The 21,501-nt window shown below is 48.1% G+C and overlaps 1 protein-coding gene across 1 annotated transcript; it reads right to left on the reverse strand.

Annotated features, from left to right (window-relative positions):
- Positions 1-15,784: 15,784 nt before the first annotated feature.
- On the reverse strand, positions 15,785-19,778 carry FOXI1 (forkhead box I1). The gene is made up of 2 exons (XM_038533747.1): positions 19,147-19,778; positions 15,785-17,461 (listed from the first exon to the last, which is right to left on the reverse strand). The coding sequence occupies exons 1-2, from the start codon at positions 19,721-19,723 to the stop codon at positions 16,902-16,904; spliced, it is 1,137 nt and encodes a 378-aa protein (XP_038389675.1). The 5' UTR covers positions 19,724-19,778; the 3' UTR covers positions 15,785-16,901.
- Positions 19,779-21,501: the final 1,723 nt, after the last annotated feature.

The following is a 21,501-nucleotide window of genomic DNA, read 5'->3' on the forward strand; positions in this document are numbered from 1 at the left end:
TATTAAAATGCATCCCTTGTCTTAGCCTCCTGGATGGTTCTCTTCTTCCCTCCTGGCATATCCGGTATTCCACTTAATACTCTCAAGAAAGCCTCTCTGACTCATCAAGGGCTCATTGATTTTCCTCTTCTCTGCTCCGAATCTCTATAGGAGATTAATAAGAAATTTAATTCATCCCGGTCACTTCATGAATCAACTGATACCAAACCAATGGAAGATTAATTCCCTTATGTAAACATTTATCAAGCATTGTGCTAGTGGCTAGATCAGCGAGAGATCTTATTTGGCATAAATCACAACCCCCAGGACCAAGTGCCTTAGGAACACTGGATTCCACTGGAAGTCTGGAATCTTGAGCAGAGATTTAGAGATTTTGCTGACTCTCCACCACTTCCTGTGTGACCTTCTCAAATTGCTCCATCTCTCCCTGTCTGCATTTCCTCCTCTGCACAAGATGGGACTCAGGTGGAGTTAGCACTGGGCTATCCCAAAGATTGATTTTAAACTGGCTAAGCTGGCAGGGAAGCACCTCTAGAGGGCTAGCAGCGAGTACTGCCAATGCACTACTTCCTTCTAAGCAATAAACCCAGTTCTCTAGATTTGCCCATCCCCAGTCTTGGACAAAATGTCTCTGTAAGCACTCCCAGCCACATCCTCCCCTCCTTCCCCCTTATCCTTCAACCACATGGTCTCAAGGATTCTGGAGCTGACTCACCTCCTATAGCCCCAGGCTCAGCCAAGCCCAATTTCTTCATCCAGGATCAATTCTTTTTTCTTCTTCTAACCTTAAAGAGTAATTATGAATCACACTGTCGAGCCCACAGTTCTTTCTATTATTCCCTCTGCTTTGGATTTCCTCTTTGGTTGTGTAATTTGGCCTTTACAATATCCTTTTCTTGCTAACAGAAATGAAGCACTCTGGAGGAGGTATTGGAGGATGTTTGGTCTCCTAAGCCAGGAACATGGAGAGTTCTTGACTCCTACCTCTACCTCACCCCCAACGGCCCTTGGAGAGTCAGCCACTCAATCCTGCTGCCTTTTTCTCTTAAGGATGTCTCAAATCTGGGGTACCTGAGTGGCTCAGTTGGTTAAGCATCTGACTCTTGCTTTCAACTCAGGTTATGATCTCAGGGTTGTGGAATCGAGTCCTATGTGGAGCTCGGGACTGGAAGTGGAGTCTCCCTGGGCCCATTACCCCTCTACTCTCAAAACAAACAAAACAAAACAAAACAAAACAAAAACAACAAATATCTCAAATACACCCATCCTTCAAGCTCCACAGTCTTATTCTCTCTCTTGGTTTTCTTGGACTCTTCTTTTTGCCCTGCAACCTACTCTCCATGAAGCAGCCACAGGGGCCTTTCTCAATGCAGGTCTGGCCATATGCCTCTCCTCTCCTGCTTAAATCCTTCTATGGCTCCCCATTACCCAAAGGATGAAGTCTAGGTTTCCTTACATATTGGTGGCTCACAGCTGAATCAGACATCGTTTTTCTGTTCAACAGAGTACTTTCTAAAGTAGAATTTGGATGTCTTTAGCAAGGACATATGCTCAGCTAGTCCTGGAAGCATCTGAGTAGGAGCTCTCACAAGACTCCTACTCAGTTCACCTCTCAAAATGGATATTTGTTACTCCCCCGACCCCTGCCCCTAGATTTGCATCCAAGTCTTTTTTTTATTAGGAAAGAATTCTATGTGAGTCTTGGAAGGAGGCAGGGTGGAGGAGTAGGACTCAGCTCCATCAAGTACATGTTGCCACTTAGGCTTTGAGTTTTGAGGGATGGCCTGGGTACGAACGCGACTACTTCTGGAGGAGTAGCAAGGCATCGACACTGTGATTCTAAGCACAGGGCCCCAGTGGCTGACCCAGACTGCAATTCCTATACCCGGTCTTCCTAGCCCTCACCTTTCTTCCCATCCTGGTTCTCTAGGAGTCATTCAAGTGCCTTCCTTTGTGTCTTTTTCCATTCATCAATATACAAAGTGAGTTTTGTGGCCACAAATAAGATGCCCAAACACAGCCCCAAGGCCATACCATCTATATGCCCTTTGTTCCTTAAGCTCAAGGCTCTGGCCATGCGCTTTCATGTCCTTAGAGATCTGTACCTGCTGATAGTGGTGGGAGAGCAACCAACCCTGGAATGAGAAATTTTGGTTATGTGAGTCAATGAGATTTTCTTGGACAAGATTTTCTGTCACTTGCAACCAAAAGAGTCCTATTACAATCATTAAATAATACATTTTATTAAATTTAGAAGACATTTACTAAGCACCTACTCTGGGTCATGCTCAAGGAGAGATCAGCAATGAACCCATTGGCTAGCCCTGCATTGTTTGCCCACCTTGGGGCTGTTTCCAAGGGAAAAATAATCAGGTGCTGTTACTAGAAGGAGGAGGTGGAGAATAGGTGCTGAGCAGACAAGCACAATTATCTCAATGGACACTGATGATCATCATTATTTTGTTAATTCTGAAACTAAGGAAATGTGCTTTCATTGGAGGATAAGGGACCCTGAGGAGGAGCATACAGGAGACAAGCTGTGGACCAGGTATGCCTTCCCCAGTGGGGGTTAATGCTGAAATCCCCAGTGCTGGGAGGAAAGGACAGCTAAACCACTTGTTCTGAGGTCTGCCAATAGTCAACTTTCTGCTCACACCTACTCAGATTGCCCCACTGCAGAAATCACCATTTTCCATATTCTTAGGGACAGTCTCAGAGAGCGAACGTGAGATGTCTTCCATTATCCCTTCCCACACCCTATTTATTCATTGATGGATTCAGACTGCTCCTAAGACTGAAATTCAGAGTTAAATACTTTGCCCTATTTAGTCAAGCTTTTATCAAGCTCTTCCATGGCCCTGTGCCTCAACTGTAACATGAAAGACAGTTTGAGCTGATCACACCATTGACCTTGTAAGACTTCTGTGAAGATCAAGCATAAGATTCCAGTTTTGAACACACTGAAATGCACAAAATCTCACAGAAACATCAGCCAAAGTGATTTCAGAAAATAAATATGTTAGATCTTTACCTGAACACCATTTTGATGGTGTTGCCTTGTTTTTAGATTGACTCCAGGTCGTTTCTTAGGTCCGTGAAGCCCTGCCTGACTTGTTCTCATCAAACCTCTAATGTCACATGTCCCTTTCCCCATGTTGGCCTCCTTTCTGTTCCTCAAAAATGCAAGACTCTCACAGGATTGTACCTGTGGTGACCTATCCTGTCTGGTTCAGAGCTCTCCTCTCCTCCCCCAGTCAGGCTCAGCCCAAAGCTCACCTCCTCATGGAAGCCTTCCCTGATACTTCGTTTCAAGTCAGGGGCCCTGATGCACATACTCATAGCACCTGGATTTGGCCTTCTTCGCTCTGATCTCAGTTGCAATTAATTAATAATTTGTATAAGGGGTTTATTTACATCTGTCTCTCCTGAGAGACTATAGGGCTCTGGAGGGTGGAGACTATGAAAGACCTACTCCATGCTCAGTCCCGTAGTCCAATTAAAGATTCTCAACAAGTATTTATGGAGAAAAGGAATGAGTGGATAAATGCATTAATTACAGATATTAATTTAATCCCTTTTCTATATTAGGTATTGGGGTAGACACTGATTATATCATATATTTTACCCAAATCAACAGATTGGGTAGAAAACCCAAAGGCAATTGGAATGCATTAATAGATTCACAGGCAAATCTGCTCATCTATAGAGTAACTTGATCAAAAATATCATTGCTAGTAACTTTATAATATAAATCATGCAGTGGTCACTTGGACTCAGAGAAAAACCTTTCATAATACTCAGGAACAAAAGATCATAAAGCTGCATCTGATATTCTATCTGCAGATAATTGATAAGCATATGCTATTCGTAAACTGAGCAAATAATTATGGAGTGCCTCCTAGGTGCTGGGCTCTGAGCTCTGCCCTGGGATGTCTGAGATGAACCCGACAGACTGCTCTCAAGCAGTCTACAGTCTAGACAGGGATATGGAAAACAAATAAATGACCTGGCCCTGCACAAAGTGTTTTCAAAAATACCCAATCTTAATGAATCATGAACCACTCCATGAATGAGGCATGGCAGCCCCACTGTACAGAGGCAGGAATGGGGGCTCAGAGAGAAGTAATCCACCTGAGTTTACCCCGCCCATGAGTGGGCGGGGGGGGGGGGGGGAGGCTGGAATTTGTCCATTTTGTCACACAGGGACTTTGTTTCCCTCTTCGCCTGGCACATCTTGTGGCCAGAGATTCATGTGCAAGACATCAGAGGCTTTGGTGATTGAGACAGAGAAGGAATTTTGCATAAGAAGGATTTACAGAAACCAGAACCGGTGCAGTCCCCACCCTTCTGGAAATCAGGCTATCACCATCTGTATTTTGGAAAAAAAAACAAAAAACAAAAAAACAGCCAATTTGAAGTGTTGCTGGCTGCCCTTTAATTGGCAAATGTATTCAGGGGTGCTGTGGGCTGCTCCTGGGTGAGTATGAGCCCTTCAAAGTGTCCTGAGCTTCCTTCCTTCCATCTCTCCCTGCACATGAACTCTTACCCCCACCACTGTCGCCTCTGGTTGTGAGGAGATCCAAACTGTTGCCAAGGCCTGTGAGGTCCTACTAGTTGCTGCTCCTTGATCTTGCAGACCACCCTGGTCTTATGGTTGCTCCTCAAATGAACCGTGCTCTTTTTCTCTCCAGGGCCTTTGCACTTTGCTACCCTGCTGGAGGGGCCTTCTTTCAGCTGTCTGTATGGCTGCCTCTGTCACATCCCTGAGTCCCACAACCCCTGTCACTGTCTGAGCCCTGACCCTGTTTGGGTTTACTTCATAGCAATGATCACCATCTGCCCTGGTATTAAGTGTTAATGTAATTATATAACCTGTTCGTGTTTATTGGCTGTCTCTCCCAGTAGAAGGTAAGATCCACCAGAGTAGGGACTTTGTTTCCTGCTGTGGCTCTTACACCCAGTTCAGCACCTGGCACAGAGTAGGTGCTAAAGAAAATCCTGTTGCATTAATTAAATTCACAAAGTTAGAGGGAAACTCTCCCCCCCAACCCTATCAGCTACCCCATCCTTTGTGTTTATAAGGGGAAGGTTCCCTTTATTCCAAGACACACAGGGGCACCACCTGCACTGGATTTGGTGTGAGTGAGTCTAGCCATCCTTGTAGGGGTGAAGTAGTATCTTACTGTGGTTTTGATTTGCATTTCTCTGATGACTAATGCTTGCAAGCATCTTTTCACGCTCCTATTGACCATTTGTAAATCTTCCCTGGGGAAATATCTATTCAAATCCTTTGTCTATCTTAAAAATGGGTTGCATTTTTTGTTATTGGCTTATAAGAGTTCTTTATGCATTCTAAGTCCCTGATTAGACACATCCGTGGGCTGTTGGTGTCCTTTGAAACATACAGTCTTTAATTTTGGTGAAGTTCAATTTATATTTTTCTTTGTTGCCTTTGCTTTTGGGGTCAGATCAAAGAATTATTTGCCAAATCCAAGACTGTGAAGTTTATTATGCCTTCTACTTAGATTCATATACTTGCAGTCCTTAAAGTTAGGTTTTTGATCCTGTTTGAGTTAATGTATGTATATGATGTGAGGTAAGGGTTTATTGATTCTCATATGGCTGTCCAGCTGTTTCAGCCTTGTTTGCCAAAAAGACTTTTTTCCTTCCAACGAATGGTCTTTGTACCCTTGTCAAAATGAGCAGACAACAGATCTATGGGTCTCTCAACCCTATTTCATGGGTCCCTACAATGATCTTTGTGTCAGTACTACATTATCTTAACTACTGTTGCTTTGTAGTAATTTTTGAGATCAGGAGGTGGAAGTCTTGATCTTCCTTTTCTTTTTTTCTCCCTCAGGATTGTTTTGTCTATTCTGGATTTCTTCTAGGTCCATATGAATTTTAGAATCTGCTTGTCTATTTCTACAAAGTAATCATTGGGGATCCTAGCAGGGATTGCATCAAATCTGCAGATCAGTTTGGCAAGTACTGTCATGTTCACAGTGCTGTCTTTTGACATAGGAAATGGAAATATATTCATTGTTGAAGGATATTTTCTGACACCTTCTGTTTGTGACGCAGACAGCCAGTCAACAGTGCCAACTGTGTCCTTTCCATGGGCTCCTTAGAAAACGGTGAGGGGGCCATCAGAAAGGATGCATATCTACCATTTACATTGATGTGAATGGAACTGGAGGGTATTATGCTGAATGAAATAAGTCCATCAGAGAAAGACAATTATCATATGGTTTCACTCATGTGGAATATAAGAAATAGTGCAGAGGACCATAAGAGAAGGAGGGAAAATTGAATGGGAAGAAATCAGAGAGGGAGACAAATCATGCGAGACTCTTAACTTTGGGAAACAAACTGAGGGTTGCTGGAGGGGAGGTGGGGGGGTGATGGGGTAACTGGGTGACAGGCATTAGGGAGGGCACATGATGAGATGAACACTGGGTGTTATATGCAACTGATGAATTATTGAAAACCAGAACTGAAACTAATGATGTACTATATGTCAGCTAATTGAATTTAAAGGAAAAAAAGAAAGAAAATGGTGAGGGGGGACCAACCACAGATTCTTGGTTACTGCAGGGTCCTTGAAGCCCCAGCCTGGAGGCAGGATCAGGAGACCAAGGCCTTATCTGTAGCCTCTTACTGAGAGCAGTATAGAAAATTTCAGCAAGTAAAGGGGAAGATCCATGCAGGTGACAGGAAATCAGGCTTGGTGAGCCTTTTAACTGCTGGCAACATCTCCTACAGGTGCCGGCCAACCTACTCCTTCCAGCATGCAAATCACTCCATAACCCTGATGGAAGAGATACCTGGAAGGTATCACAGGACAGACCATCTGCTCTAGCCAGGCACAGATGGGGTTGTTCTCTCTAGGGAAGGACCAGACAAGAGCTGCAATTTCTTCTTTCTTTCTTTCTTTCTTTCTTTCTTTCTTTCTTTCTTTCTTTCTTTCTTTCTTTCTTTCTTTCTTTCTTTCTTTCTTCTTTCTTTCTTTCTTTCTTCTTTCTTTCTTTCTTCCTTCTTTCTTTCTTTCTTTCTTTCTTTCTTTCTTTCTTTCTTTCTTTCTTTCTTTCTTCTTTCTTTCAATTTTATTTAAAGAAAGAGAGAGAGAGATTGAGAGAGAGAGAGAGAGAAAGCACAGGAAATAGGCAGAGCAGCAGACAGAGGGAGAAGCAGGCTCCCCCCTGAGCAGGGAGTGTGACATGGGTCTTGATCCCAGGACTCCGGGATCATGACCTGAGTCAAAGTCAGATGCTTAACTGACTGAACCACGCAGGTGCCCCTGCCATTTCAAGCAGCGGTCAGAGCAGGAGCAGGTCTGAAACTTTACCTCCAGCAACACAGATTTGGCCCAAATTCATCCCTCAGGCACTACTTTTGCTTGTTTTTGTTTTGATTTGTTTTGAGCTGTAATCATGTATTACCTATACTCTCATTCACTTACATGTTTTCTTGACATCAACTCATGGTTTTCTAAAATAAACAGATTTGACCTTTATGTCATTACTTTGGAAAGTGAATGAGCATCACCAGCTAGAGAGAAGGTAACTGTAAAAAATAAATACAATAAAACAAACTGTTATTCAATTATTGTTGAATATCATCTCCTCCAAGGGCTATGAGCTTGTGCTAAAAAGGGAGATTAGCAAGATTAGGAAGGTGCTGAAGACAGGCAGGCACCCAGCTGGGGATTTCTCCTCAGGTGAAACCAGGCCTGAACAGGGAAAAGACAAGCTTTCGCCCACGGATCAATGTCATTTAATGTCTTGCCCACGAGTCACCTAAAATCATCCTCTGTGAACCAGCGCTGTGTTCCACATGTGCTCAGAAACACTGCTGGTCATTCTTATTCTTCTTCTTTCTTTTAAGATTTTATTTATTTATTCACAAGAGATAGAGACAGAGAGAGACATAGGCAGAGGGAGAAGCAGGCTCCCTGTGGGGAGCCTGATGGGGCACTTGATCCCAGGACCCCAGGATCATGACCTGAGCCAAAGGCAGATGCTTAACCACTGAGCCACTCAGGCGTCCCGCTGCTGGACCTCGTTAATACTTCACGAGCATTCCATGAATGGTGACAGTGAGGGGGGGTGAAGTGATCACCATTATACATCGTGAAGAGAAATGTGAGACCTTGAGGACAGTAGCAGGAGCCGGGGTTTGGACTAAGCCAGTAACTTTCCAATGGTTTTACTGTCTGCTGTGTCCTCTCTCCTAGAAGTCCAGCTTCTGGGACTCCAGGATGGAAGAACTATTTTTAAGAGCTGCTTCTTAATGCTCAGGGTCTCAAGTTCACTCCATGTCTCTCTTTGTGTCAGTAGTTTCTCTCCCAAATAGCCTGGACTGAACTGTCTCCCTCTATTCATATGTTGAAGCCCTAACTCCCAATGTGACTATATTTGGAGACAGGGCTTTTGGGAGGTAAGTAAGGTTAAATGAGGCCATAAGAGTGGGGCTCTGATTCAATAGGACTGTGACCTTATAAGAAGAGGAAGACAGCAGAAATGTCTCTCTGTCCGCCTTGTGAGGTCACAGTGAGAAGGTAACCATCTGCTAGCCAGGAAGAGGAAGCTCTCACCAGAACTTGAGCATGCTGGCACCCTGATCTTGGACTTCAGCCTCCAGAGTGGAGATAGATGGATGTCTGTTGTTTAAGCCATCCAGTCTATGGTATTTTGTTATGGCAGCCAGAGCTAAGACACCAGATCTGGGGGATTTGGGAATCTGCATTATCCCTGACATGCTCTCATGGACACTCTGTGACAGTGCAAGCAGCTCACAGAACCATCCTGGTCCCTCACACCTGCTCTGTCACTAATGTAGGGCCTCACTCTCTGTGTCCATCATCTGGGAAATGGAGATTACCCATCCTCATCTACTTCTCAGGGTTGTTTTGGGCATCAAAATATGATTATGTAAAATAGACGGTCAAAGCTAAAGGGAGCTTAGGAATTCATTTTGTCCCACTCTTTCCTTTTCCAGGTGAGTAACCAAGGTGTGTCGGCCTTGGCCAGAACTCAGGTCAGGGTGTCCCCTAGTCTAATGCTTTCTCCAGACCACCACACTGAAAGTAGAAGCTGCTGGAGAAAGTAAGACTGCTCCTTGTAGCAGCCACAGAGTCATCTGTGTTCAAACTCAACCCGTCTTGGATGGTGTCCTCTCCCTGTGGGCTCCACAATCCCTGTGCTGAAATGGCTGGTTATGCTCTCTTCCCACAGTTATCCTGGGATTAACATTCCTCTTCCATCCTTCTGCACCACGTGTCTGACAGCAGAGCCCTTGCCCAGATCCAAGAGAGCAGCGTATGTCCCTGTCACATCAAACTCCAGAAGCAAGTGCCCTCCCTGCCCTTCTTCATCCAGCAAAACTCCCTGCCCAAAGGATGCCTATCTTGTATTTATGGCACCATTTGCTTCTGATCATAGTTTCTTCACAATGCATGGTGCATTTTTAAATATCGGCCATCCTCCATCCCTTTTCCCTAGAGATGAGACAGATTAAGAAAACTGGCAGGGCAGGGCCCAACCAGGATGGAGACACTGGTCACAGAACTGGGCAGGATGGAAGAACCTCCTTCGGGCATGCCCAGTGTCTGGTACCTGGCAATTTGTTCTGAGGCACTTTGTTACAGAGGCCCTTTGACCTCTGTAAGCAGACGCTTGGGCCCAAGGCAGGATGACATGTTCAGTTGGCCCATCATCAAGGGTTATAGAATGATAGCATAGTGCCAACATTGCCAAACATTGGGGGGTAAAGTGGGATAAATAGCACCCCCAAAATTCATATATACTCAGAAACTCAGAATATGATGTTATTTGGAAATAGGGTAATTATAGATATAATTAGTAAAGTTGAGATGAGGTCATACTGGACCCTAAACCCAACATGACTCTTGGCATTGCAAGAAAAGGAATAAACACACAGGCACAGACTCACAGAGGAGGTCACATGAGGAGTGAGGCAGAGGTTGGAATGATGTGTCCACAAGCCAGGAAACATAGAGGATTGCTAGTGACCAGAAGTTAGAGAGAGGCAAGGAAGGACTCTTTCCTAGAGCTTTTGGAAAGAGTCTGTCCCAGCCCACATTTGGTTTCCGATTTAGCCTTCAGAATTGTGAGAGAATGTATTTCTGTTGTTTTCACCTGCTCAGTTTATGGTAATTTGTTAGAATGGCTCTTAGAAATAAGTACGCAGGATGTCCAGGTTCTTTTGAGCCACAGGAATGAGCCATTCAAATGAAGACTCTATGACATCATTTGGGTGTGAGGATATGACTTAGTAGTAAAAGCTACTATTTATCAAGTGATTTGCCCAGTGCCTGATGCCTTATAATCTTATTTCACTTATTCCTCATGCAACTCGGGGAAGGGAATTATCATTCCCTTTTTACAGGTAAAGAAACTGAGGCTCCAGGAGGGGGTCACAAGGATGGTAGATTTGAACCCAGTCTATGTGACTCCCAAGACTGTGTGCTTTGCAGGCATGAAGATTTCCAGGAGCAAGTGTGCAGATGAGCTTGCTCAGAGAATTCCTGACCTGGCCCGTGGCAGTCAGCCTCCCTAGCAACATTTGAGGACAGAAAGGTGGGTCGTGCTCCTGTAGATCTGCAGGAGGGGCCAGGAGCTTCCCAGCTGATGGTGAGGGACACATAAACCTCAAATCCCTCTTCCTTGCCCTCACACCTGGGAGAGGGCTGAGCCTTAGCCTTACAGCTGCCTCCTGCTGATCCTGGGGTGGGCAGTAGGTAAGCTGGGGGTGGAGGGAGTTTGGTTCTTAAATTTAAAGAAGTTGTGGTGTATATATATATATATATATATATATATATATATATATATATACACAATGGAATATTCCTTACTCAGGAATCAGAAAGGACGAATACCCACCATTTGCTTCGATGTGGAGGGTATTATGCTGAGTGAAGTAAGTCAATCGGAGAACAAAGATTATACGGTTTCATTCATACGTGGAATATAAGAAATAGTGAAAGAGATTATAGGGAAAAGGAAGCAATGTCCACAATAGCCAAACTGTGGAAGGAGCCTCGGTGTCCATCGAAAAATGAATGGATAAAGAAGCTGTGGTCTATGTATACAATGGAATATTACTCAGCCATTAGAAACGACAAATACCCACCATTTGCTTCAACGTGGATGGAACTGGAGGGTATTATGCTGAGTGAAGTAAGTCCATCAGAGAAGGACAAACATTATATGATTTCACTCATACGGGGAATATAAGAAATAGCAAAAGAGATTATAGGGGAAGGGAGAAGAAATGGGTAGGAAATATTAGAAAGGGAGACAGAACATGGAAGACTCGTAACTCTGGGAAACGAACAAGGGGTGGGGGAAGGGGAGGAGGGCAGGGGGTGAGGGTGACTGGGTGACCGGCACTGAGTGAGGCACTTGACGGGATGAGCACTGGGTGTTATTCTGTATGTTGGCAAATTGAACACCAATAAAAAATAAATTTATTATTAAAAAAAAAAGAAAGAAAAGGAAGGAAAAACGAGAGAGGGTGACAAAACATGAGAGACTTCTAACTCTGGGAAACAAACAAGGGGTAGTGGAAGGGGAAATGGGCGGGGGGTGGGGGTGACTGGGTGACGGGCACTGAGGGGGGCACTTGATAGGGTAAACACTGGGTATTATACTATATGTTGGCAAATCGAACTTCAATAAAAAATATATATAAAAAATAAAGATTACTTGTGTTGGCTTCATGTCTTTCTTCCCATAACAAGAACAAACGTTCGTTACCTTAACAAATGAGAAAATATGGACAAGGAAGCAAAAAAAGGGGGGGGAGATGATGGGGGGAAAAAGAAGAAGAAAGAAACTTCTATCCATTTCAAGATGATCATGAACCTTATCGGATATCTTTCCAAGTCCTCTTTCTTCTCCTTTCCTCCTCTCTGTCCCTCTTTCTGTTTTGCTTTCTTTCTTTTTCTCACTGGCCCTCTTGATCTGCTCCCCCTCCTTTCTCCTTGTGGGTATTTTGCTCCTTACATTTAAAAACCCCGAGTATCTATTTGTATAAACCGGATCGGGTATTTGACATGTGAATTTGTGACGGGCTCCCCACCTCCTCCCTTCCCGGCGCATCGTTGGCATCTTTCAGGTAGATCTACAGGATCTAGCTCATCCCTCTTATCAGCTACACACTGTCCTGGGACCATTGTGTGCCATGCTTATTCACTCAGTGTTTTGCTCACCAACATGCAAGTTGCTCCATCACTTCACTGGTACGAACCTCCCTGAGGTGGGTATTCTTGCACATACATCTGCACATGCCCAGCTTCAAAAATAAAATTCCCAGGAGAGAAATTCCTCGGTGAAAAGAGATGTGCACTAGACATTTCCATGCACACACTCAAAATCATAACTCGAAGAAGATCTCTTCACCTGTTCTCCCACGGAGAATGCGAGACAAGGGCACCTGTTCCCTCCTGTGAGCAGCGCGACAGCTCTAGCATGGGTCATGCGTGCGTGGTGGAGAGCGCAGCACGTCCCTGCTTTCTTTCACATTTGTTTAATCATTAGAGAGACTGGGTACCTTTTCATACGTGTATTATCTGTCTGCATTTCTTCTTTGGTTAAAATTGATTTTCTACTGGGAAAGACTTTATCTTACTTTGTCAGGGATCTTCCTATATGAAGCTTGGACACGTATGCTGTACTGTTTCCCTCCATTTGTCTTTTTTGCGCTTTGATGGTGTCTGTGCCATTTAGGCACATCTCATTTGCAGAGTCGACTTTGTAAGCTGTTCTTCTACAGTTTCTGTGTCAGCTGTCATGCAAAGCTGCGGCTCTGTACGAGCTGTGTTCTGGGGACTCAGCTTGTGCTCTAAAGCAAGGGAGGGGATGGCACCACCCAATGTCATCATTGTGATTCTCAGTCTTATCATCACCACCCCCTCCCCCTGGCTTGCAGCCTTTGTGAGGCTGCCTGACACTTGAGGAGGAAGAGTTGTCTCCTTATTTGGATTCCAGGGATTCCAGGACCCCATCCAGTGTCCTGCCCCTGCTCCTGGCTCTGCTTCCTTCACTCACTACATTCCTGCCCTCTTGAACCCCTTGCATCACCCTCTCTCATCTCCTGGTTTTGCACATATTTTACTTCTACCTGCAATGCTCATTCCTTCTTCCTTTCCTGAGGAGAAATCCTACTGGTCCTTAAAGATGTAATTCAGGGGCACCGGGTGGCTCAGTCAGTTAAGTGTCTACCTTAAGCTCAGGTCATGATCCCAGGGTCCTGGGATCGAGTTCTGCATCAGGCTCCCTGCTCAGTGAGGAGTCTGGTTCTCCCTCTCCTTCCCGCTTATGCTCTCTGTTGATATCTCTGTCTCTCTCAAATAAATCAAATCTTAAAAAAAAAAAAAATCTAGCTCAGGTGTCATGGACTCCAGTGAGCCTGCCCCACTCCTCTCCTGTGTTAGGTGCCCTCTTTGTGCTAGTCAGAGCACGTGCCACAGGGAGCTGCGCTAAGGTGTTTGCTTGTCCGCCTCTCTGCCAGTCCTGGGGCCCCTTTAGGGTGGACCTGTGTATTGCTCACTATTAAATCCCCAAATCCCAATGGCACTGGCCACATAATAGCTGTTTAATAGACATTAGCCACTCCTCGAGTCCCCTTTCAATTTGGGAGCTTGGGAGCATAAGCATGGGAGAACTGAAGTAGTCCTTTAATTCTTGGCTCTAGTCCCACCTCTTCCATGCAGCCTTCCTGGACTGTCCAACACACAGCAAGCTCACTTCTAAGACCTTCTGTTGGTGTTGGCGGCCATGTGATTAATGAAGAGCCAGACAGTAGGGCGTAATAAATGCAGCATCCAGCCAGAGTGCTGCGCAAAGGGTTGAATGCTTGGTGGATAACCAGTCCTCCTTCATTCATCCCTTCCTTGCCCCCTCTCTCCAGCTCTCATTTCTTCTCAGAGGAAGAGAACCAAAAGAGGGGTAAGAAGTCACCTGTGTAAGCTGACCAGGACGTCTTCCTCTTGACCTAGGCCTCTGGAATGTCCTTTCCTGTAAGCTCCTGGCCTGCCACCAGGAACTCACCACACTTGACAGTCACAGTGCCGAGCTGGCAGTCTCTGTGTTGTCACGGCCCTGCAGACATTCTGTTCACTGCTATTTCCACTAGACCCCAGGCTGAAGAGGAATGGAGATTTGAGTGCTGTGGCCTCGATTCTATGCCACCCGCACTTCCCCCAGCCCGGCTGGGGTCTCTGGGCCCCTTCCCACCCCATGACTTGCCTAGTCTGTACCCATGGCAGGCCTGCTGGGGAAGGGGCAGGGCCTGGGGAGCAGAAGTGCCATATCAGTATGGAGAGTGGACTTGCAGTGTCAGTTGAGGCAAACTTGGTGGCAGTAGGATCTAGAGGGACGAAAAATCCTGGTCAGGGCTTTACAACCTGCAAGTCAACTCTGCCTCTGCCCCAGCTCCCTGGAGACATTTGTGAAGTCCTTTCTTGCCCCAGCTTCACATTTTCTGTCTGTGCAACAAGGGCTCAGCCTGTTCTGAGTTATCAAGGCTTTTACCGGCTGACACAGTGTCACTTCCCTCAGCTACCACCACTGGCTTCTGCTGCCAGAAGCCTGGCTCCTGCAGAGAAGGATTCCCCAGGAAAGGATCTGAGGGGTTGCTAAGGAGGCCTGCATTTCACTCCCTGGCTTTCCTGATTTTGCTCTTGTGGTGAGTCCTGGGCTCCCATCACTAGGCACAGTGGGCAAGAGGTTCAGCCACAGCAGCAGCAGCTCTGCATCATTTGGATTCTGGCTGTGTGTCCTGGATCAAGTTGCAGTCTCTCCAAGCCTCAGTTTTCTCACCTCTAAAGTGGAGATAATACAATTGGTGGCACTGGGTCATTTTGAGGATTAAATGCCATAAAGGAGGACAAAGCCCTAACACTGTACCAAACACATAGTAAACCTGCAATGAGTGTTACTACTATTGTCATCGTGACTGTTGTTGTTTCCATCTGACCTCCGTGACTCCAGGCAAAGTGAGCCCCTGCTAGAGTCTTAGTGGGCAGCTTTGCAGCTTCACATGGCATGTGCAAGGGGCCAGGGGACGCTGGCTTGAGCCCTCTGCATGCACGCCCCAGGGGGAAACTCCAACTAGAGCCTCCCGTTGCTATGCACAAGTGCATTGTGCCGGCAGCTCAGGGAATCACAATGTACACACACGGGTTGCTCTAAGCATAAAAGAGCTCCCACCTGCAGAACACTTGGCCTGGTGCCTGTCCACAGCCCTCAGTGAATCGTAGCCAACAGTCCCATTGTCATTGCTGCTAGGCATAGCCATGCCCGAGGGGCAGCACTCAGACGCCCTGGGCATGCACTGGCTGCAGACACCAGGCAAGTGGTTCAACCACTCTGATCCTCAGTTTTCTCCTCTGCATGATGGGACCAGGACCACTCCCTTCACAGGATTGTTAGGGGGATTACATAGCACAGCTCTAAGGGTTGCTTGAGCTATAAAGACTGGGACATGACAGTCCCTATTTGGGGTTCAATATAGACAGGTTCCTTCATGCACCTACACCATCCCTGCAAGTGTCCCTCTTTACACTGGGGACCTTTGTCCCTGAGGTGGGTATTCTTGCACATACAGGACGTCAGTGGGGAGGAAGACAAAAGCTTTGATACCCATTCTTTCTCTGCCTCCCTTCCCAAAAGCCCTTGGCTCCAGGCTGTATTTGGCTCCATGGTTAATTGACCAGCAGCTAAAAGACAGGAAAACTCACAAGGAAGGGACACATATGTGTTTTTTAGACTTTTTAATTAAAAAGAAAATAAGAACACAAAAACACTTCCCAGGATGTGCTGGGATGACACATCACAGGCATGTAAAGTACATATAAAAACAAGAAAAAAGTCTTGGGAGCTGTAGGCATGGTGCCCTGTGCAGAGGCACCATGTTCCCCTCCTTTGAGGCATTGTTTTCTTCCACACTCCCCTCTCCCAGACTATAAAAAAGGAAGTGCTCATTCAGCCTTGTTTCTCTTGGAAGACTCAGCCACTTTCAGCTCACTGGTCCATGACGTGCACACAGGAAGCTGGGCTTTACAAGATTTTGCGGATGGACAGTGCTGGGGTAGGGGTACGCAGTGTAGCACTCCTCTCCCAGCCCTGCTCACAGTCTCTGGGACTGGGAAATGTCCCTCTGTGGGGAGAGGTGGGACCCACTATCCTTCAGGGGCATGAGCCTGGGCTTCCCTCCTTGAGTGTCAGCAAAATAAATGTCTGCAAGTAAATTGGGAGCCACAGAATAAGGACTTGGACCAGGATAAGATGTGCCTGGGGCTAGGGCTAAATTTTGATGGACAACCAGAAGGTAGAGGATTGGCGTGCCATAACCAGCTTTCATAGTGACCTTTCTTAGCTGCTTGACCAATTGCCCCATCCCCGCCTCTGTTGGCCCAAACTTTGGGGGGTCAGATAGACCTAGACTTGATTCATGGCTCTGCCACTTACTAGTTTGTGAGATCCTGGGAAAGTTACCTAACTTCTTAGAGCCTCAGTTTCCTCCTCTGTTAAATGAAGAGGTTCATTGGAACCTCACAGTGTGACTGTAAATAGTAAGGATGATTATGTCTCTGAAGAGGACATAATCTAGGACAGCACCTGGCACAGGGTATAAATGGCCGCCACGATTACTGCTATCAGGCATCAGTATTTCCACTGCAGAGCTGATGAGTGTGTGCGTGGACGTATGTGAGATAAACAGTAGGTTTATACAATGCCCTAGAAAAAAGATGAGTTCCTCTGAGCTTCCTGTGTATATCTGGGCAGGTCGGAGGCCTTGGATCCCAATGGTACCTGCTTGGGAGGTCTCAAATGCTTTACTCCTCTGCATGTCCGTCTGGTTCGGGAGCTGAGCTAGACATCAGTGCCCTCCCTGGGGTAGAGGACACTGTTTGTGTTGATGCTGTTGTAGAAATGAGGGCTGAACTGGTTGAGGACAGAGCCCCCGTAGCTGAGAGTGTTGGCGGGCATGGGGTTGGCCCATTCGCCCCCACCCCCATGGCTGCTGAGGTTGGTGAGTGGGGTGTAGGAGCTGAAGTTCAGCAAGTTCTGCCCCGTTTTGTCAGTGGGCTCAGGGCTCAGTCCTGGTGTTGCCACAGGGCGGCTCACTGGGCTCGACCCGCTCACATAGGAGGTCATGGAGGAGAGGAAGCTGTTGAGGCATGGGGTGCCGGGTGGGGGAGGCGAGGACTGCTTCTCGGGGGGGCTGGCGGTCCCTGGGGAGGCACTGTCCAAGATGTCCTGGGCCTCCGTCGTCCTGGGGCTGCCCGCCAGGAGGCTGCTCTCTGTCTTCTCGGAGGCCAGGGATCCCGCGCTGGAGGAAACATCCGATTTCCTCTTCCTCTTCCTGCGGAAATTTCCATTATCGAACATCTTCTCACAGTTGGGGTCCAAGGTCCAGTAATTCCCTTTGCCTGGTGCAAAAGTGGGAGGAGTAAGAGGAGAGATGGACAAAATGCTTTGCTCCTGTTTCTCTGTGTTGTCATAAACTGAACACCAAGGAAATACACGCAGAAGACAGAGGGCAGGGGGAGAGAAACAGGAATCACACACACCATCCACACCCCACCTGGCACGGATCCTTATTTCAGCCCCCACCTCACGACTGGGCGCCCTGGGGCATAGAGGCATAAGCCATGAAAGTATTCATACTGCAGCCTCTAGAAGAAGCTCGGGTACTGGGGGAATGGAGACGGAGGGCCTGCTTCCATGGCTGACGTGAAAGGACACTCAGGAAACACTGCAGGGCTCCCTGAAAATTTGGGGCAAGGAGTCCAAGGATGGACTTGAGTCCTGGCTTTGCTCTGAGCTAGCCTCAGTTTCCTAGTCTGAAACGTGGGCCAGTTGTACTGGTCCTTTCATCCTCAGACTGACTGTGACAAAGGGCTAATGCTAGATATGTAGGTGGGCTTTGTCACCATGAGGTGCCATTCGGAGGTAAGGCCTGAGCTCGGCCTGTGGGTGACGCCAGTCATTGGACTGGACACTTGCCCTTCCCTGGAGGATCCAGTAGCCCTGGCCCTGCTAGCCTCCTAGTGGGCAGAGGTGGGGCTCTGAGCCATACCCTGGCTTCCCATGGGGGAACAAGAATGGACTTTAATTCTGGGAAATGCATTACTGAGTATTTAATATATTACTTTCCGTATGTCCCTGCATTTTATAAAAATCATCGTTAAAAAGGAAGAGTTCACAGTCTTTGGTATTAGAGAGACCTCCGCTCAGACACGGGCTCCGTGGCTATCCCTCCATTCTGTGTCACCGTGGGCGGGCTGCTTCACCTCTGAGTGATACTCCCTTCATCAGGACAATGGGTTTAGTAAGAGCTACCTGCAAGGAGGAGTTAAAGATTATGTAACTACAGCAGGCAGCACAATGTGGCCCTTCGTGCGTGTTTAACAAAGTCAGATCTCTCCCCAGAAGGCTGAGGGTGTACTTGAGCTTTGCCTAGTCCTACTCACCCTGAGGACTTGGTATGAGCCGGGTACTGGGGACTCAATGTGATCCTAACAATTACTGTAGACGATTGGGCACTTCTTAGCACCCAAACCCCTGTGTGCATTCACGCATGACCCCCATCACAGGCCTGCGAAGGAGCCAGTCTTACCATCCCTATTTTTCAGGTGGGAAAACTGAGGCTCAGAAATCTAAAATGCCTGAAGTTGCTGACTGCTCAGTGATTCAGCCAGGATCAAAACCTGAATCTGGTATGGGCAGCCCTGGGTGGCTCAGCGGTTTAGCGCTGCCTTCAGCCCAGGGCCTGATCCTGGAGACCCGGGATCGAGTCCCACGTCGGGCTCCCTGCGTGGAGGCTGTTTCTCCCTCTGCCTGTGGCTCTGCCTCTCTCTCTCTCTCTTTCTGTGTTTCTCTCATGAATAAATAAATAAAATCTTTGGAAAAGAAAACAAAACCTGAACCTGCCTCCAGGGCTCTATCTCACAGCCTCCTTCACCACTGACAACCCTCAGGCCCCTGTCTCGGGGGCCACAGCCACATCAGAGCTTTCGGAATGGGGTGCTGGGAGGGAATGACGTGAGCCTTCCCTGGGGGCGTCAGAGGCTGCTCCCCTGAAGCCCCCCTGCCCGCACCCGCACCCCCTTACCCGGGTCGTCCTCATCGCGGGGCACCTTCTTGAAGCAGTCATTGAGAGACAGGTTGTGGCGGATGGAGTTTTGCCAGCCGGCCTTGCTCTTATTGTAGAAGGGGAAGTTGTCGGCCACGTACTGGTAGATCTGGCTGAGGGTGAGGCGCTTGTCGGGCGCCCCGTGGATGGCCATGGCAATGAGAGCCGAGTAGGAATAGGGGGGCCGCACCAGCTTCATCAGCTCCTCCTGCGAGGGGATGGGCAGCCAGCCCAGGTCGCCGCCCCCCAGCCCAGACACGCCGGGCAGCAGCTGCCTCTGCACACCGTAGGCCTGGGGCAGGAAGGGGCTGGCGTTGGCGCCGGGCAGGTAGGGTGGCGGAGTCATGGCAGGCCCGTTGAGCCACAGGTAGGGGTTGGGGGGGGCCCCGTACTCGCCGCCCCCCTCAAGGGAGGGGGGCCGCTGAGGGCTGGGCACGCCCTGGGGGTGGAAGAAGTTCTCATAGTAAAGGCTCATCTCGGGGGGCTCCTGGCCGATGCTGGGGAACTGGGGGCTGCAGCGAGGTGGGGAGGGCGCCGGGAGGTCGAAGGCGCTCATGCTGGGGCTGGGCTCGGCCGGAGCCACCTGCCTGGCACCTGCCCGGGGAGCTGTCCCTGACAGGTGCTCTGCTGGCCGGCCTCCCACTTATAGCCCTGTGGGCCTGGCCTGCGGGCCCCACCCCGGGGCGGCCACCTGCCGCAGGCCCGCCCCTGCCCCCGCAGCCCTGCGAGCCCCAGGAGGGGGCCTCCGGGCCTGGCCCACTGCGCCTGCTCAGACCGGGGCGGAGCTGATGCCCACAGTGCCCGGGGCGCCCCTCTTCCCTCTCCCTGTCTTGCCAGTTCCTTTCCGGTTTCCCCCTTTTCTCCCCTGTCTTTCTCCTCACTTGATACCCCCCTCATTCTCTCTCCCTCCCGATCTCTCCTTCTCCCACCCTGGCCCTCCCCTCTGCAGCTCCTTCTCTTGCTTGCCTTCTTGCTGTCACATTCCCTTTTCCTGTTCTTCCTCTGCCTTCCCCTGACTGTTTCTTTTCTAAGCACTGTTCTGGCCACCTCTCCCTCCCTCCCTCCCTTCCTTCCCTCTCTCTCTCCCTCTGAGTTTGTTTCTGTCTCCTCCTACTTTGTCTCCTCATGCTCACCTCCTGTCTGTTTGCTTCTCCCCCACTCCCTTTGTCTCCTGTCTCCACCTCTCATTTCCTCTGTGTCTCATTCCCTCTGCGTCGTCCCTCATTCAACTTCTCAATTCCCTCTCCTTGCCCATCCTGACCCCCTCATTCTCTGCCCTCTCACCCAGGCTGGATGTGCACTTTATCGGAATCCACATCTTTGGGTCGTCTGAAGTGAAGACAGACTTTCTGGAGTTTCCAGGAAAGAACCTGGCTCTGGAGAATCAGAAGAGCAGAGAGGAACCTGGCCTATGGCCAGGTTGCAAAAGGCCAGCCAGTTGGTATAGGCACCCTCTGTGCGCACACACACAGACACACACACACACACACAGACACACACACACACTGCAGGCAGGCTGACAAGGGCCATGGACAGGCCTGGGGATTCTCCTGGAGGAGCAGCGGGGCCCATCAAGATAGTGACAGAAGGAAGAGAATGTGAATGGGCTTCAGGGAAAAATGAGAGACAACTTGCACTCTGCAACTTGCACTGTGCCAGCTGGAGGGGCTGCCCCCTCAGGGAACCACCCCTGCCGGGCTGTCTGCTCTCCTCTACAGCTGGGTCAGGAGACAGGCTGCAGGAAGCCTGAGTGCCGTGGAACGCATCCCATCTGCAGTGCATCGGTGCCCAGAGGATGAGTTCAGGAAACTGGGTGGGAGGGGTCCTCCCAGGTCCCGAGAAACCACCTGGCCCCACCAGGGAACAGTGAATGAAGTGACTTCAAAAGGGCCAGACTGCCCAGGTGAGGCATGGGGTAGGCACACTCTGTACTTTCTTTCAGAAGAGAAACACAAAAGAGGTCCCATCTTCGTTTAAAGTTTCTCTGCCAGGCCTGGCTTGCTGAGAGCAGGACCGTGACTTTTCAAGAAACAGTTACATTAGAGACACCAATATAGACCCCAGGCCTGACAAGCGAACCTGGTAACTCCACTTCTGATAATTCATCCTACAGAATTAAATGAATTATCCTCGGAGGTATTCACCACAGTGTTATTCATAGCTACAACAAACTGGAACTAACCCGAATGTCCAACAATAGGGGAGTAGGTAAATAAATTGGGTATCATCCCAATGAAGAAATCTTATGAATCTATAAAAAAAAACAGATTGTAGAATATTTAGTGATATGCAAAGATATTGTTCTAATAGCATTATTTAATGGAATAGGCTGTA

The sequence above is a fragment of the Canis lupus genome, chromosome 4 (genome assembly GCF_011100685.1).
Source record: "Canis lupus familiaris isolate Mischka breed German Shepherd chromosome 4, alternate assembly UU_Cfam_GSD_1.0, whole genome shotgun sequence".
In the NCBI taxonomy this organism is placed as follows: Eukaryota; Metazoa; Chordata; class Mammalia; order Carnivora; family Canidae; genus Canis; species Canis lupus.

Bases quoted from the DNA above. Each gene is read 5' to 3' on its own strand.
- FOXI1 (XM_038533747.1), bottom strand. From the start codon at position 19,723: ATGAGCGCCTTCGACCTCCCGGCGCCCTCCCCACCTCGCTGCAGCCCC. The intron at 17,462-19,146 runs GTAAGGGGGTGC...CTTTTGCACCAG, and splicing joins CCGCGATGAGGACGACCCGG to GCAAAGGGAATTACTGGACC.